This window comes from Camelus bactrianus, chromosome 22 (genome assembly GCF_048773025.1).
Source record: "Camelus bactrianus isolate YW-2024 breed Bactrian camel chromosome 22, ASM4877302v1, whole genome shotgun sequence".
Taxonomy (NCBI): Eukaryota; Metazoa; Chordata; class Mammalia; order Artiodactyla; family Camelidae; genus Camelus; species Camelus bactrianus.
In genome coordinates, this window is record NC_133560.1 from 25,213,514 (window position 1) to 25,227,438 (window position 13,925).

Genomic DNA, 13,925 nt, shown 5'->3' on the forward strand with positions numbered 1-13,925 from the left:
GTCATCTGTTACAATGTGGTGAAAGTTCTGAAAACAATGACGGTGGGAAGGCAGATTAGATAGTGGGGTAGGAAGGGAATTGTGATTTTAGATCCATTGTCACCTGAGAAGGTGACATTTGAGTCAAGACCTGAAGGAGGTGAGGGAGTAAACTATGCAGACGTTTAGGGGAAAATGGTCCAGGCAGAAGGAACCACCAGTGCAAAGGCCCTGAGGCTGGTGCTGGTGTGAGGTTGACAGGTTCTGGAAAGGAGTCTGGTGAGGCAGAAACCACAGAAAGATGGAGGGGGAGAGTGGGTGGAGGTGAGAACAGGTTCTCGGGCCCTTGTGGGCTGCAGTAAGGACTTTGGCTTTTGCTCTAAGTTACACAGGAGGCATGGAGGGTTCTGAGCAGAAGGGAGACATGATCTGACTCAGGTGTTTACAGGCTCCTTCTGTGGGGGGAAAAAAGACCGTGGGGACTGAGGATGGAAGGAAAGGGAACTCATCCTCAACACAGGTCGGTAGGGGAGGGTTTGTCTGGGTCCCACTTACCAGTTAAGAAATGGAACTCTGAAAATGCTAACCAGTAGCCCAGAGACTTCAGAGACATCAGACAATTAGAGGCAGTCCCTAGGTTCAAACCTGTGTATATGTGACTCCAGTGCCATTACGTAAACAATCATTCACTGGGCACCTTACATGCCTGTGACCTCAGGGGGATAGAGATCTTGAGATCCAAGAGACAAAGAGAGGGCAGTTTCTGGTAATACCCCTGCATCAGGGCAATAAATGAAGGAATTCACTCAAGAAACGTGTATTGAGCTCCCCCTGTGTTACAGGCACTACGCTGGGTCCTGGAGCTACAGCAGTGAACAAGACAGAGCAAAACTTCTGCCAAGGGGGAGTTTACACTCTTATGGGGGAGATGGGCAAAAAGCAGGGGAAAAAACCCAAACCAGGAAATTATATAGGATGCTATAAAATAAATATTTAAAATATGAGGCAGGATAAGGGAGTCAGAAGTGCCAGGGCGGGAATTGCAATTTTATTTATTTATTTATTTATTTATTTATTTATTTATTTATTTATTTATTTATTTATTTATTTATTAGCAGAGGAAGATATATTGCAAGGTCAAGCAAGGAGAATGGGTGGCCTGTGCCCCCAAACCCTGAACTTCTGCAATTTTAAATAGGGTGGTCAGGACAGGCCTCTAAGAAGAGGTGAGGGATCGAGCCATTTAGAGCTATGGGAAAAGTATGTTCCAGATAGAAGGAACAACAATGCAAAGGCCCTGAGGTAGGTTCAACATAAATGAGTCAATGAACAAAGCTTGTGGCTATCAAGAAGGTCCAGCCCCCCGCCCCCACCCCAACCTTCCATCCTCACTTCTGGCCTTTGCAATTGCTATTTCTTCAGCCTGGATAACATTTTCTCCTTTGGACACACTCCTGATGGACCCACAAGCCTTAGTTCTCAGGTTACAGCTTCAGAGAAGTCACCTGAGACCCCTGCCCCCATGGGTTAGGAGCTCTTCCCCTGGGCCCCAACAGATCCTGTAGACCTCCTCTCCCCTATTCTGATCTCTCAGCCTTCTCCACTGGGCTGTGAATATCTCAAAGGTGTTTGTTGGATTTGCCCCAGCAGTACACAGTGGGTGCTTAATAAATCATAAAGTGACAAAGTGCTGTTCCGTTGTTCACATAAAATCTAAATTCCCTTGCATGGGATAAACTTGTAAATCTGCCTGTAAAACCACAAGATGGTTATTGGAGAAGATAAACAGCTGGTGTTGGTCATGGATTCTGGGAGCGGAATAGGGTGTGTGGCAGGCAGTGCAGGGAACAGAGGTTAGAGGAGACAGACACTTCACTCTAGTTATCTTTTCATAGGCTTTGAAATTTTCTTACTAGCTGCGTGAATTACTTATGCAAACAAAATGAAAAAATAAAATTCTACAAAGTAATTAAAAGACCTTTTAAAATTGCAAGGTGTGTGGAATTTTTAAACACACATCCAGTTATTCTAACAAGGATAGAATCCACAATGAAATATAGTGTAAGTTTTCGTTAATACTTCACAAAAATATCCATTTGTTACACATCATATTAAAAAAAAAAAAAAAGCCTTACATCTTTATTACAGCATTCAAATCTTCCAGGGTCCACATCCATCCATGCCTAGTCTCTTGCCTTGCTTTGATGACAAAACTCACCTTCACTAATAATAATAATAATAATGGTAAAAATGGTAACATGTTCTACGCTTGTCATGTTTTGCCTCCATCATCACATCGATGTTTCACAATCTCTCCCATTTTCCAGATGAGGACACTGAGGTTTGCTCCGAGACCACGTTCTTGGGCGCTGAACTCTGTCCAGATCTCACCGGCGGCCAAGGGCTCAGGTTTAGCCCGGCTGCTATGGGTTCGTGGCGCCGCCTGGAGGCCCGACGGGGAACATGGCAAAGAACCTATAAATGAGCGTTTGGATTTCTGTTGGTGAGGGTAGACGAGGGAGGCAATCCAGGATCTGTGGACTCCCCATTTTGCTGTGTTCTCGGAGAGCCCTGGAAGTCTGAGACGCGACATGACCTTGGCCTAGGAGATGGAGGAGACACATCTCCCAACCTGAGGCGTTTGAGACGGACATGGCCCTGCCCTGGGTGATCTAAGCGAAGAGGCACGGTTCGACAGGCCCAATCCTGAGGGCTTTGTGTGTGAGATAACGCCCTGTATTTAAATAAAAGAACAAAAAAACAAAACCACCACCGTTATTGCATACGAAGAAACCACCACCTAGAATCCTGGAGGCCCAGTGGGGGCGGGACCCGGAGGGCGTGGCCGACATAAAAGCCTAACAGTTATTGGCCATATTCCCTTAGGTGCCCACCCCAGAACTGCCTAACCATGACGGGGAGGGGCCACTTTCCAAGACTAAACGTTCATTGGGTGAATCATGAACGTTTCCTTTGAGCAGGGAGGTCTCATTGGCTGGATTCCTACACCGGTTCTTTAGGGGCGGGATCCAAGAGAGGGCGGGGCTTCTGGCTGTGGGGTCGAGCTGCCGGATGTCGCAGAGGGTCTTTTAGGCCAGCAGTGAAAACTGGGGTCTGGGGGTTAGTCTTATGGCGGAGGTGAGGGTACGCTGGTGCGGGCCCCGCCGTCCTCGCTCTTGTACACCCTGCTTCCCAATGCCGAATACAAATGGAGTGGGCGGCGTTGCGGATGTGACGTCGTCGCGAGGCGTCGCGAGAGTCCGGAGGAAGCCTTGACCTCTCTAAGCGTACCGAGCTGCGCTGCAATGCTGCAGCTGATCCGGGCCGGCGTGCGGGGTGGGCTTCGGCCCACGGGCTGCCGGGTGAGGCCGGGGACTGAGGGCAGGGTCGGAGGACAAAGTCTGGAGGGTCCGGGGGACCTCTCTCACTCTCGCCCACCGCTTACAGGGCTTGAACGCGCTGACAGAAGAGGTAGTGCAGCCAGCGGAAAAGCCAGAGCTGGTGGCGAGCTCGGGTGAGGTTGCTGGGGTCGCCCTAGGAAGGGCGGTGATGGGGAACTCTGACCCTTGCCCCTGACCCCTGACCTCCTAATCGCTCCAGATCCCCAGACGCCTGTGCTGCGCAGGTGCGAGCTCCCGGTTCCCGCGCACCGGCGTCCGGTGCAGGCCTGGGTCGAGTCCCTGCAGGGCTACCAGCAGGAGCGCGTGGGTCTGACCGAGCTGCACCCGGACGTTTTCTCCACGACGCCGAGGTGAGTGGGAGCTGAAATGGTGAACTGAGTGACAGACGGGGAGCGCGAGTTTGGGAATCAGAATGACCTGGGCAGGAGCCTCGATGTCTCCACCTGTCAGAAGCGGGTGATTTTTCCTGCTGAAGAGTTGATGTGAGGTTGAGGGCTGAGAGTTAAGGACGCAAAGCTCTGGAACCTGAGTGACTCTTTTCACATCCTACCTTCCCCCTTGTGCTTCAGTGTCTCCATTCTGTCAAACTTCAAGCGATTAGAGATAATTCTGGCTCATAATACATGCTATAGAAATGTTGGTTATCGTTGCTGTTATTGGGGTTTTTGGGGGTTTTTTTTGTTTCTTTGAAAATATGAGCACTAACAATGGCTAAGTCCTTAACCAAGTGCTTGGCACAGCCTATTTGCATTCTAATTCACTAGATCTTATTTTATAGTTAAGGAAATTAAGCACAGACAAGTTAAGAAATTTGTCCACGGTCACACAGCTTGTAAACTTTAGAGCCAGGATCTCAACATCATGTCGGCCAACTCCCAGGACCAGGTTTTTGTTGCCAAGGTGTATGATGTCTCTTATGTGTACTTATGTGTCTGGCACATAATAAGTACTGCAATTAATTTACTATTTCTGCTATGTGTATGGGTTGCTCCCATCTTTACAGAGTCTCAGTCTGGTAGAGGGCAACAACAACAAAAATGAAATACATACTGGGTTTTGTTTATTCAGTAAATACTTAAGAAGCACCTACTATGTGCCAGATTCTATTCTAGGTGTTGGGAATGCAGCAGTGAGTGAACTCCGAGGTTGCTGATGTTGCTCACGGTCTAGAACAGGGGTCAGCAAACTTTTTCTATAAAGAGCCAGAGAGTAAGTGTTTAAGGCTCTGCAGGCTATAACATCTCCATGGCAACTGTTTATCTTTGCCAATGTAGTACAAAAGCAACCTCAGACAACATGTAAGTGAATGAGCGCAGCTGTGTTCCAGTAAAACATATTTACAAAAACAGGCAGCCAGCCAGCTTTGGCCCACTAGCCATGGTTTGCCAGCCCCTGGCAAACCACCCTGCAGCCCTGGCCAATGTGAGCCACATGTGTCATTTAAGTTCTTCTGGTTGCTACATTTTCTTTCAAGTAGTGAGAAACAAGTGAGACTGACTTCAATAATATATTTTGTTTAACCTGTGAAGTCTAAGAAATTGTTATTTCGACATATGGCACTGGCCACATTTCAGGTGTTCAGTAGAGGTAAACCAGTCCATAAAGAAGTGGCAATGAGTAAGTTGTAATGGTGAGAAAAGAATAAGGGGTGGCTCTCCAGCAAAGGGCTTCCTTTTGGAGATACCTTTCCAGCTAAGACCTATGGGCTGAGAAGGAACTCGCCAGGGGAAGGGCATTTCAGGCAGCGAGAACAGCACATGCAAAGGCTTGGAGGCTGGACTCCACAGAACTCCACGAAATGGAGTGGGGCTGGAGGTGGTGCAAGATGGGGTCAGAGAAGGGTAGGGGCAGATCACACAGGGCCCTGGAAGTGGGTGGGAGGAGCTGAGGTTTTCATCTAGTCGGGCAGGGAGGGTTTTAAGTGAACACAGGCCTCTCATGTCTCCTTCCTCCACAGGCTGGATTTCCTGCACCAGGTTGCCATCTGGCAGAAGAACTTCAAGAGAATTGTGAGTGCCCTGAGTTGGGGGGAGGCGGGAGGAGGTCGAGGACGCCCCTGGCGTGTCTCCTCTGGATTGCTGGGCTCTGGCCTCATCTCTTTCCTTAACCACTTTGTGACATTTGTCAGGCATTTTCTGAACACCCACCATGCACTGGGCATTCTGCTGGTGGACATGACAGGCAAGATCCCTGCTCTTATAAAGCTAGTTCACAGTCTAGTTGGAGAGGTGAATGTGAATCAAGAAGTCATACCTGTAAGTGTATCATTAGGGAAGCTGTCCTAGAGGAAGGGGCATTTAACCTCAGGTGTGTCAGGTAAAGGGGGCAGTGGGGCTGGGGAGGAGGGAGTGGGAGCAGAGTCCCTGTGGCAGGGATCAGAAGGAGTCCAGTGTGGCCATGGAGCTCAGCAGGAGTGATGTGTGGTGTTTGGATCTCATGCCAAGAGCATTGAAGATGCCGCTACCAGTCAGATTCTGCCTTCCGCCTGCCCATCTCAGAAGTCCAGCAAGTCCTCCCTGGCTCTCCATTGCCCTGGGAATGAATTCATCAGCCTGGCATTGGAAGCCCCACATGAACCCACACCCCTGACCTCTCCCCGATTCTCTCTAGCCACATCTGTCCCCATGCCCCACATTCCTTTTAGTTACAACCACATGAAAATCATTCAAAAAATACTAAGCACCTACTGTGTGCCAGGCAGCAGAGCCCCTGCCTTTCTGAGGCTGACATTCTGGACTGGAGGAAGGAAGCTTTGATTTATTTATCCTTCCCTCCCTCCCAAAGTGCTCTGTGCTTGTCCTAATGAAGCCCTAGTCTCTGTGCCTCCTGTCCGGCTCCTTGGTGCCAAGCCCGTCCACCTGGCTCACTGCTGTATTCCTGGGCGTGGTGCCTCTGGGCTGCGGTGGCACCCGCCTTATGAACCTCACTCTCCTCACTCTGCACCCACAGAGCTATGCCAAGACCAAGACTAGGGCAGAAGTGCGGGGTGGTGGCCGGAAGCCCTGGGTACAGAAAGGCAGTGGGCGTTCCAGGCATGGCAGCATCCGCTCCCCAGTCTGGCGAGGAGGTAAGCAGGGCAGGTCGAGGAGGGGGCTCTAGGGCACAGGGTCAGGTGTTTCTTCACAAGCATCTTGCGAGATGTCTTGTTATCCCCATTCCCTCCACCTCACCGGCCACAAGCAGTCAGATCAGAGCATTATCCACTTCCTCCCATTTCCCCACAGCTCTGGCCTTGGCCTCTCACCAGACTCTGGCCACACCCTCTTTTTGCCCCACCTCCCATCTCTCCTCTCCTGGCCCACACTTCACACAGCACCCAGACGGATCTTCCCAGACCTTCCAGCCCCTGTGGCCTTTGTGTGAAGTCTGAGCCTCTTACCTTGGCATTCCAGGCCCTGGTGGCTGCAGACCCCTCCCCCTTGTCCCTTCCACACCCTCTCTGACCACACAGCTGAGTCAGAGTCTTCTCCCATTTACCTAGTCAATTCCTCTCATCCTTCTGATGTGTTTGGGCCATGCCTTCTCCAGGAAGCCCTCCCCAACCCTCTTTGGGTCCCCCCACCTGCCACAACCCCTTGTGCTGCCCCGCACAGTCCTGGTTCCCACCACAGTCAAGTTTCTGAATATGAACGGAGTGAGGACAGGGATCTTGTACATCTTGTTCCCTGCACACTCCCAGGGTGGGCCCAGCAGAGGGAGGACACGTGGGTAGACCATTGTCACTCAGGGTTGATGGCTGAGGAAACCGAGACCCAGTGAGGCACAGTTACCTGTCCTAGGTGATGACCGATCCAACCTCCCCTCTCCATCCCTACCTGAGGCCCTGCCCTTTTTGCTGGAATTCAGCCTGGCTACTGGCAGCATCCCTACCACCAGCCCTGTGCCAGACGCTGGGGCAAATTGCTGACCTCCAAGCCCAGCTGGGGCCTTCACCTATTCACGTACCTCTCCCCTCGCAGGAGGCATTGCCCACGGCCCCCGGGGCCCCACAAGCTACTACTACATGCTGCCCATGAAAGTGCGGGTGCAGGGCCTCAAGGTGGCACTGACCGTCAAGCTGGCCCAGGTACAGCCTGGGGCCCTGGGGTATGGGCTGTTGGGGCTGGGGAGCCCAGGATGCAGCCGGGACCTGCGGGTTGGGGGCCGGGGGGAGCTCAGACTCCTTTCCTTCCACCAGGATGACCTGCACATAGTGGACTCCCTGGAGCTGCCAACCACAGACCCCCAGTACCTGATGGAACTGGCCCACTACCGCCGCTGGGGGGACTCCGTGCTCCTTGTGGACTTGTAAGGGTGCAGGGTAGAGCAGAGGCGGGGGCTGGGCTCTGTCCCCTGCAGGACTCACCTTCTGGCCTCCGTTTCAGAGAACACGAGGACATGCCTCAGAACATTGTGGCAGCCACCTCCAGACTCAAGACCTTCAACCTGATCCCTGCTGTGGGTGAGCAGAGGGCCCTGGGCCACCTTCCAGGCCCCCAGAGAGTGCACAGGCCAGTTCAGGTCATGTCTGTGACTCACCATCCCCCACCCAGCCCTCAGCTTACCCAGATGGAGCATTGGGAGAATGATGTCCACGCAGTGCTGGGTGTGGAGCAGAGGCCCACTGGCTGTCCTCACCCAGCTCCTCACTCAGAGACACGGGGTCAGGGCTGTCCTGAGCACGTGACACCCATCACTGCATTGACAAACCCCCAGAGCTCTCTCCTGGCCTCTGGATGGCATGTCTGGCTGCCTTCTGGGAAGCTGCTTCTGAGGTCTCATAGTCCTTCTGGCTCACAAGGACTCCTTCCTCCCTGTGGCTGAGGCCCCAAACCACGCTGTCACTCACCCTCCACTCCATCTCCTGCCCAGACCAGGAGTTGCCTCTGCCCTGGTCCCCACCGGTGCCTGTTGGCCACCAGAGGGCGCCTGTAGGCACCTGAATCAGGTCCTGTCCCTCTGCCCATAACCCTCCAGGGCTCTCCCGTTCCGGGTAAAAGCCCAAGTCCTCCCCGAGGCCCCCAGATCCTGCAGGACCTGCCCTCCCGTCCCTTAACCCCCACCTTGCTCACAACTGCAGCCCCACGGGCCTCCCTCAGTATGTCGTGCTTATTCCTCTGCTCTGTTTATCATGTCTCTCCCACTGGAGTGAGAGGTGGAATCACTCCTGACCCCGAGACAGAGTGGGCTCTCGGGAGGCCCGTCGGAAGTTGATGAGCTGAGGACAGTCCCTCGTCCAAGGTCTCTGGTGGCGAGTGGCTGAGATGGGGATTGAACCCAGGCTGTGGGGCTCTGGACCCCACACCAGACCAAGGTGTCTCTGTAAGGGGGATGCTCCCCTGAGGAGCGGAAGGGGCTCCAGACATGGAGGGCAGCCCACCCTGACCGCCCCCCGCCCCGCCTCACCCCCAGGCCTGAATGTGCACAGCATGCTGAAGCACCAGACCCTGGTCCTGACCCTGCCGACCGTCGCCTTCCTGGAGGAGAAGCTGCTCTGGCATGACTCGCGCTACACACCCCTCTACCCCTTCCGCCTGCCCTACCGTGACTTCCCCTGAGCCCGGACCACGCTCCCCCACGCCCCCGGCTGCCGGCCTTCCTGCTCACTCTCTGAGCCAGGCCGAGCCCCTGGCAGGCTTGGGAGCCTCCCGCGCAGCCTGCGAGGGCGGCCGGCCCTGCCCAGACCCCCTCATCCTGGTAGGAAGCTGAGGCCACACAGAGTAGCCGAGCAGGAGTCACCACGGGAAAGGACAGCCAGCTCAAGAGCCTGTCCGAGCTCCCGCCCGAAGTCTCCCTTTTGTGTAAGATAAATTTTATTTTTCAAAGAGGAGAATCAACATCCCGTTGCCATTTTGTGAATAATTCCATTTGGCAAGTTGGGCTCTTTCCCCGTTGCTGGGCACCACTAGGTACCTCACTCCTCAAGGGGCGTCGGCACTGTTTGTAGAAATGACCCACCGTCAAGTTTCCCAGGTGAGCCAGCCTCCCAGGGCTCCCAGAGGAGCACCAGCCATCGCTGCGAGCCCACCAGTGGCGCCTCCTGGTCCCCAGCACCCTCCCTGAGCGCTCGCACCACTGACGGCGCCTGTGGTCCCCAAACACTGCGGTGCTTCCGTCTGGGTGTGGGCCCGATTCCACAAACGGGCGTGATGTGGAAGCTTGAGCTCTCGCCCCCGTGATCTTCCCTACGCGCGGGGTCAGGATCCGTGTCGTCAGTAAGCAAGCAAGCAAACATTTTTTAAAACACACCAAGCCAGTATCCTCATTCTTCAGCCTGCTGATGTTATTTGCCCCCTGACCCAAGTTGTTATTTTTTTAACAGTTACAAAACAGACTAAAAATGTGGTCTGTTTCTTTAAAGTTGGTCAAAAGTGCCATCTCATGTGCAGGCCCAGCCAGGCGGCCACAATGACCCATCTCCCAGGCTGCCTGTTACTGAAAACATGTCTGGAATGCCTCTCTTGGGAATGCCTTAAGAGCTCACAACATATTCTTTCAAAGTCCTCAATGGACATAAATTTTGACCCCTAATGCGTCAGATTTGACTTAAGTGAAAAAGGAAAAGCTAACTGGAGCCAGCAGGAAGGGGGTGCAGAGGCCAGGAGGGAAATGCTGCTGGGCTGAACCCTAACTGCCTCTCCCTGTGCCTCTCACCAGCCCTGTGGGGACACCGTGGCCCAGAGTAAGAGCCAGCTGTTGTCCTGACAGCGCCCAGCCTAGTCTAGAGAGCCTTGCTGGCATTCCCTGGCATTTCTTGGCTTGTAGACCCATTACCCTGATCTCTGTCCTCATCTTCAAATGGCATTGTCTCTGTGTGTGTCTGTGCCCAAATTTCCCCTTTTTGTAAGGGCACCAGTCATGTTGGGTCAGGGCCCACCCTAATGACCTCATCTAAAATTGATCATCTGCAAAGTGTTTCTAAATAAGATCACCACCATCCAGGGGTTAGCTTTGCTTCTTTTGAAGGGGGTTGGGGGGTGGGGGTGGGCAGGGAGGAGTAGTTGAACCTGTGGTGGGGTGTAAGGGGAAGGATGGAACACGATCAGCGGTGGGGACTGGAAGTTGGCATATGTGACTTCATCACATGTCCTCTTTGCTGTTGGCTATTTTGAAATTCTAATAAAAAAGCCTTTTCTAAAAAAGAGAAATGAGTGAAGATATTTCTTAAGGGGAGCTGTTGGCTACCTGCAAATCTCCATCTCACCCTCTTGGGACATGAGGTAACCCAGTGGCTGGAGAGGGAGGGGACTTCACAGCCTTTGAAAAGCATCCCTGAAGGCAGGACACCCAGGACTCAGGCTGACTCTGGATTAAAAAAGCTCAAGGGAGCCCTTGGGGCTGGGATATGACCCCCAGGAGACCCAGAGGGTGAGAGGCAGGCAGCGCTGGCGGTGGAGTCAGGGTGTCTGCTGATTGGTGGTCGGCATTGGAGCCCCACTGGGAGGGATGAGAGGGTAGGACCAGATCCCAGGGGCCAACAGAAGAGCCACAACCTACATCAAAGATGCCCCCACCCCAGCGAAGGGTTCTCCAGGAAAGAGGAAGCTTCAAAAGAGCCCTTCACCCTCAAACACTTTACCATATTGCTAGGGCATCAAAAAGAGTAATGCCACCAGCCAAGGGGGGACTGCCCTGTCCCCTCCTCCCTGCACCTAGGCAGGAGGGACCCAAAGGCTGCTGACAGGAGTCAAGGGGGACAGAAAGAGGGTCAACAGCGGGGGAACCAGGCCCTTTGTCTCTACCAAGCCCTCCAGCCTGGAAAGGCCTGACCCGGGGCTCCCATCCAACACCAAGTCAAGTTCAGAGATTTGAACAAGATGCTGATTTGGGCCCAAGTGCCGGGCAGAATTCTCAGCCAGGGTCAAGGCCAAATCCACAACAGAATAAATTTTGAAAGAGTAGAGGAAGAAGCCAAGTTATGTTTTGATCAACATCCAAACATCATGAATTTTAGCTTCATACCCTAGAGGAACTGTGCTGCTTGAAGGAACAAATCTGTGAGAACAGAGGAGGAAGTAGGTATATCTGCTGAGGAAGTTTGAGGAGAGATTCTCAGAGCCGAGTCCTAAGGAAACACAAATAGAAACTACTTACTATCTGCTCCCCCTGCCCACGAATGGTCTTACTGAAATCTCATGTCCACCCTTTGAGGTGTATGTTACAGCTGAGGCCACCAAGGTTCCAACAGGGGAAGTGGCTTGCTCAAGGTCACAGCTTGTGGCACCGTGGCCACATCCCCTCGGCACTTGCTGGTCCACGCACACCCCTGGCAGCCTCTGCTGCAGGACTGTGCTGGGTTTGTCCACTGGACGGGTCAGAAAGGCTGTGGACCCACAATAACATACCACTTCCCACCAACTGGGAGGGCAAAAATAATAATGATAAAACAAAACAAATATTGGCAAGGATGTGAAGAAATTGGAACCCTGCAAGCTTTGTATATTGCTGGTGAGAGTGTGGAGTGGTGCGGCTGTTAGTCCCTCAAAAAGATAGACATGGAACTACCCTGTGACTCAACAGTTCAGCTAGGTATGGACCCAAAAGTACTGAAAACATGTCTATACAAAACCTTGTGCATGAAAGGTCATAGCATGATTCATAACAGCGGAAATGTAGAAACAACCCAAATGTCTATCAGTTAATGGATGGATAAACAAAACGTGATATATCTTTTCGATGGAATATTATTCAGACTGTGGCCTGAACATGACGGAATTTCCTCAAAAAAAAAATTAAAAATAGAACTACCATATAATCCAGCAATTCCACTCTGAGTATTTGTCCAAAAGAGAACAAATTGCTATCTTGAAAAGCACCTTGTGCTCCCAGCCCTGTTCCAAACTTGTGGGTGAAATCCTCTGATAACCTTTTGTAAAAGCGATAGGAAGGGAATTCTGGGTTGGGGGAACAGCACAAGCAGAATGCCCAGAGAACAAAAGAAGTTCACGTATTCGGCACATACGTCTTAACCATCTGCCTGTAATGACCAGACAGTGATGCAGGTGCTGGGACTGACAGGGTCCCTGGCCTTCCAGAGCTCATACAAAAGCAGGTGACAGGCAATCAAGTCAAAAGTATTTCAGCAAGTGAATGAAGTTTTAGGAATGAAACCATTAGGGCAAGTGACAGGGAATAACCAGGATGTGGCCCAAGATGGAAGAGGCCAGGGAGAGGAGGAGGCTCAGGCCACAAGAAAAGAAGGGCTGGCCACATCAGGGATGAGGGAAAGAGTGTTCCAGGTCAAGGAACTGCGGGATGGCCACATCAGAGCTCAGAATGAGCGGCGAGCAGACATGATGCCATGGAGTGGGGTTAGGGTAGTTCTCCTGGGTCCACAGCCTCTGGTCTGCAGCGGGTCCATTTCCTGATCTTCCCGAGACTCCTTGGCACCCTGAAGGAAGCCCTGCCCTTCCTGGTGGTTGCAGCCCAGGATTGGGGAGCATCTACTTTCCTCTCTTTCAAGGAAGTACAAAGGCTGTGTACTAGTGGGAGGTGCATGCTTCCTCTGCCAAATGGCTCCCCATTTTCAGCCCATCCTTATCTCAGGAAATGGCCCTCCACTCTTTCTGGACCTCAGACCAGGACCAATTAGTTGAACTTGACTCTGCCCTGCCCCCAAGTCCCAGCAAGTACTAGCTGGCCCTGCTCCCAAAATGGATGCCAAATTTGACCACTTCACCAGGGCCCACCCCAAGCTCCATCACTGCTCCCCTGCATAGGAGCAGTCACCTCTTCTCTGATCTCCTGGCTTCCTCCCTCTCCCACCCCTTCCTCCCCACCATCTAACTGTAGCTCCTGCCATCTCAGGAGGGTGCCTGTAAACACCTGAGTCAGGTGTCCCGCCTCTACTCAGAACCCTCCAGGGCTCCTGCCTCACTCAGACAAAAGACCAAAGTCCTCCCAGGCCATGCTCTGCCTCATCCCCTCCCTGCCCTCCTCTCTCCTCCAATTCTCTCCCTCCCTTACAGCACTCCAGCAACACTAGCCTCTTGGACGTTCCTTAAGGCAGTTCCTACCTCAGGGCCTTTGCACATTCAGTGCTCTCTGCCTGGGACACTCTTTCCCTGATGTTGTCAGGACTCTCTCCTCATCTCCCTCTGGTCTTTGCTCAGTCTTTCCCAGAATACTCTATTTAAAAGTTTATTAACCCTCACATTTCCTATTCCCTTCTCTGCTTTGCTTTTCTCTTGGCACTAATCACAAGCTAAGTCTCCACATATTTTATTTTCCTTTCTTTCTGTCGTCCTCACTAAGAGGATCTCAGCACAATGGCAGACATTCTTGTCTATTCTCTTCATTGCTGTGTCCTCAGCACCTGGAAGGATGCCTGGCAAACAGTGGGCTCTCAATCAACACTGAACAGCATATTGAGAGACAGAAGGGAAAAACCACGCTTTTATGGCTGAAAGGGGAACCTGGGCCGCGCGGGGGAGCTCTCCGCCAGCGCACGTCGGACAGAGGCCAAAGGATGAGGTGACGCCAGTCTAATAAAAATACGCCGGAAAATGACCCCCGGCAGAGGATTTTCCCAGACCCTCCCAGGGACATCCCCAGTTCCGACTCTGC

The 13,925-nt window shown here is 52.5% G+C and overlaps 1 protein-coding gene across 1 annotated transcript; it reads left to right on the forward strand.

Annotated features, from left to right (window-relative positions):
- The first annotated feature begins 3,102 nt into the window (after positions 1-3,102).
- MRPL4 (mitochondrial ribosomal protein L4) lies at positions 3,103-9,196 on the forward strand. The gene is made up of 9 exons (XM_074350732.1): positions 3,103-3,341; positions 3,427-3,493; positions 3,580-3,730; positions 5,338-5,389; positions 6,330-6,447; positions 7,340-7,446; positions 7,558-7,667; positions 7,745-7,821; positions 8,772-9,196. The coding sequence occupies exons 1-9, from the start codon at positions 3,285-3,287 to the stop codon at positions 8,915-8,917; spliced, it is 885 nt and encodes a 294-aa protein (XP_074206833.1). The 5' UTR covers positions 3,103-3,284; the 3' UTR covers positions 8,918-9,196.
- The last annotated feature ends 4,729 nt before the right edge of the window (positions 9,197-13,925 follow it).

Coding starts and splice junctions, on each gene's coding strand:
- MRPL4 (XM_074350732.1), top strand. CDS start 3,285: ATGCTGCAGCTGATCCGGGCCGGCGTGCGGGGTGGGCTTCGGCCCACG. Junction 3,731..5,337: donor GTTTTCTCCACGACGCCGAG/GTGAGTGGGAGC, acceptor CTTCCTCCACAG/GCTGGATTTCCTGCACCAGG. Junction 7,822..8,771: donor CAACCTGATCCCTGCTGTGG/GTGAGCAGAGGG, acceptor CCTCACCCCCAG/GCCTGAATGTGCACAGCATG.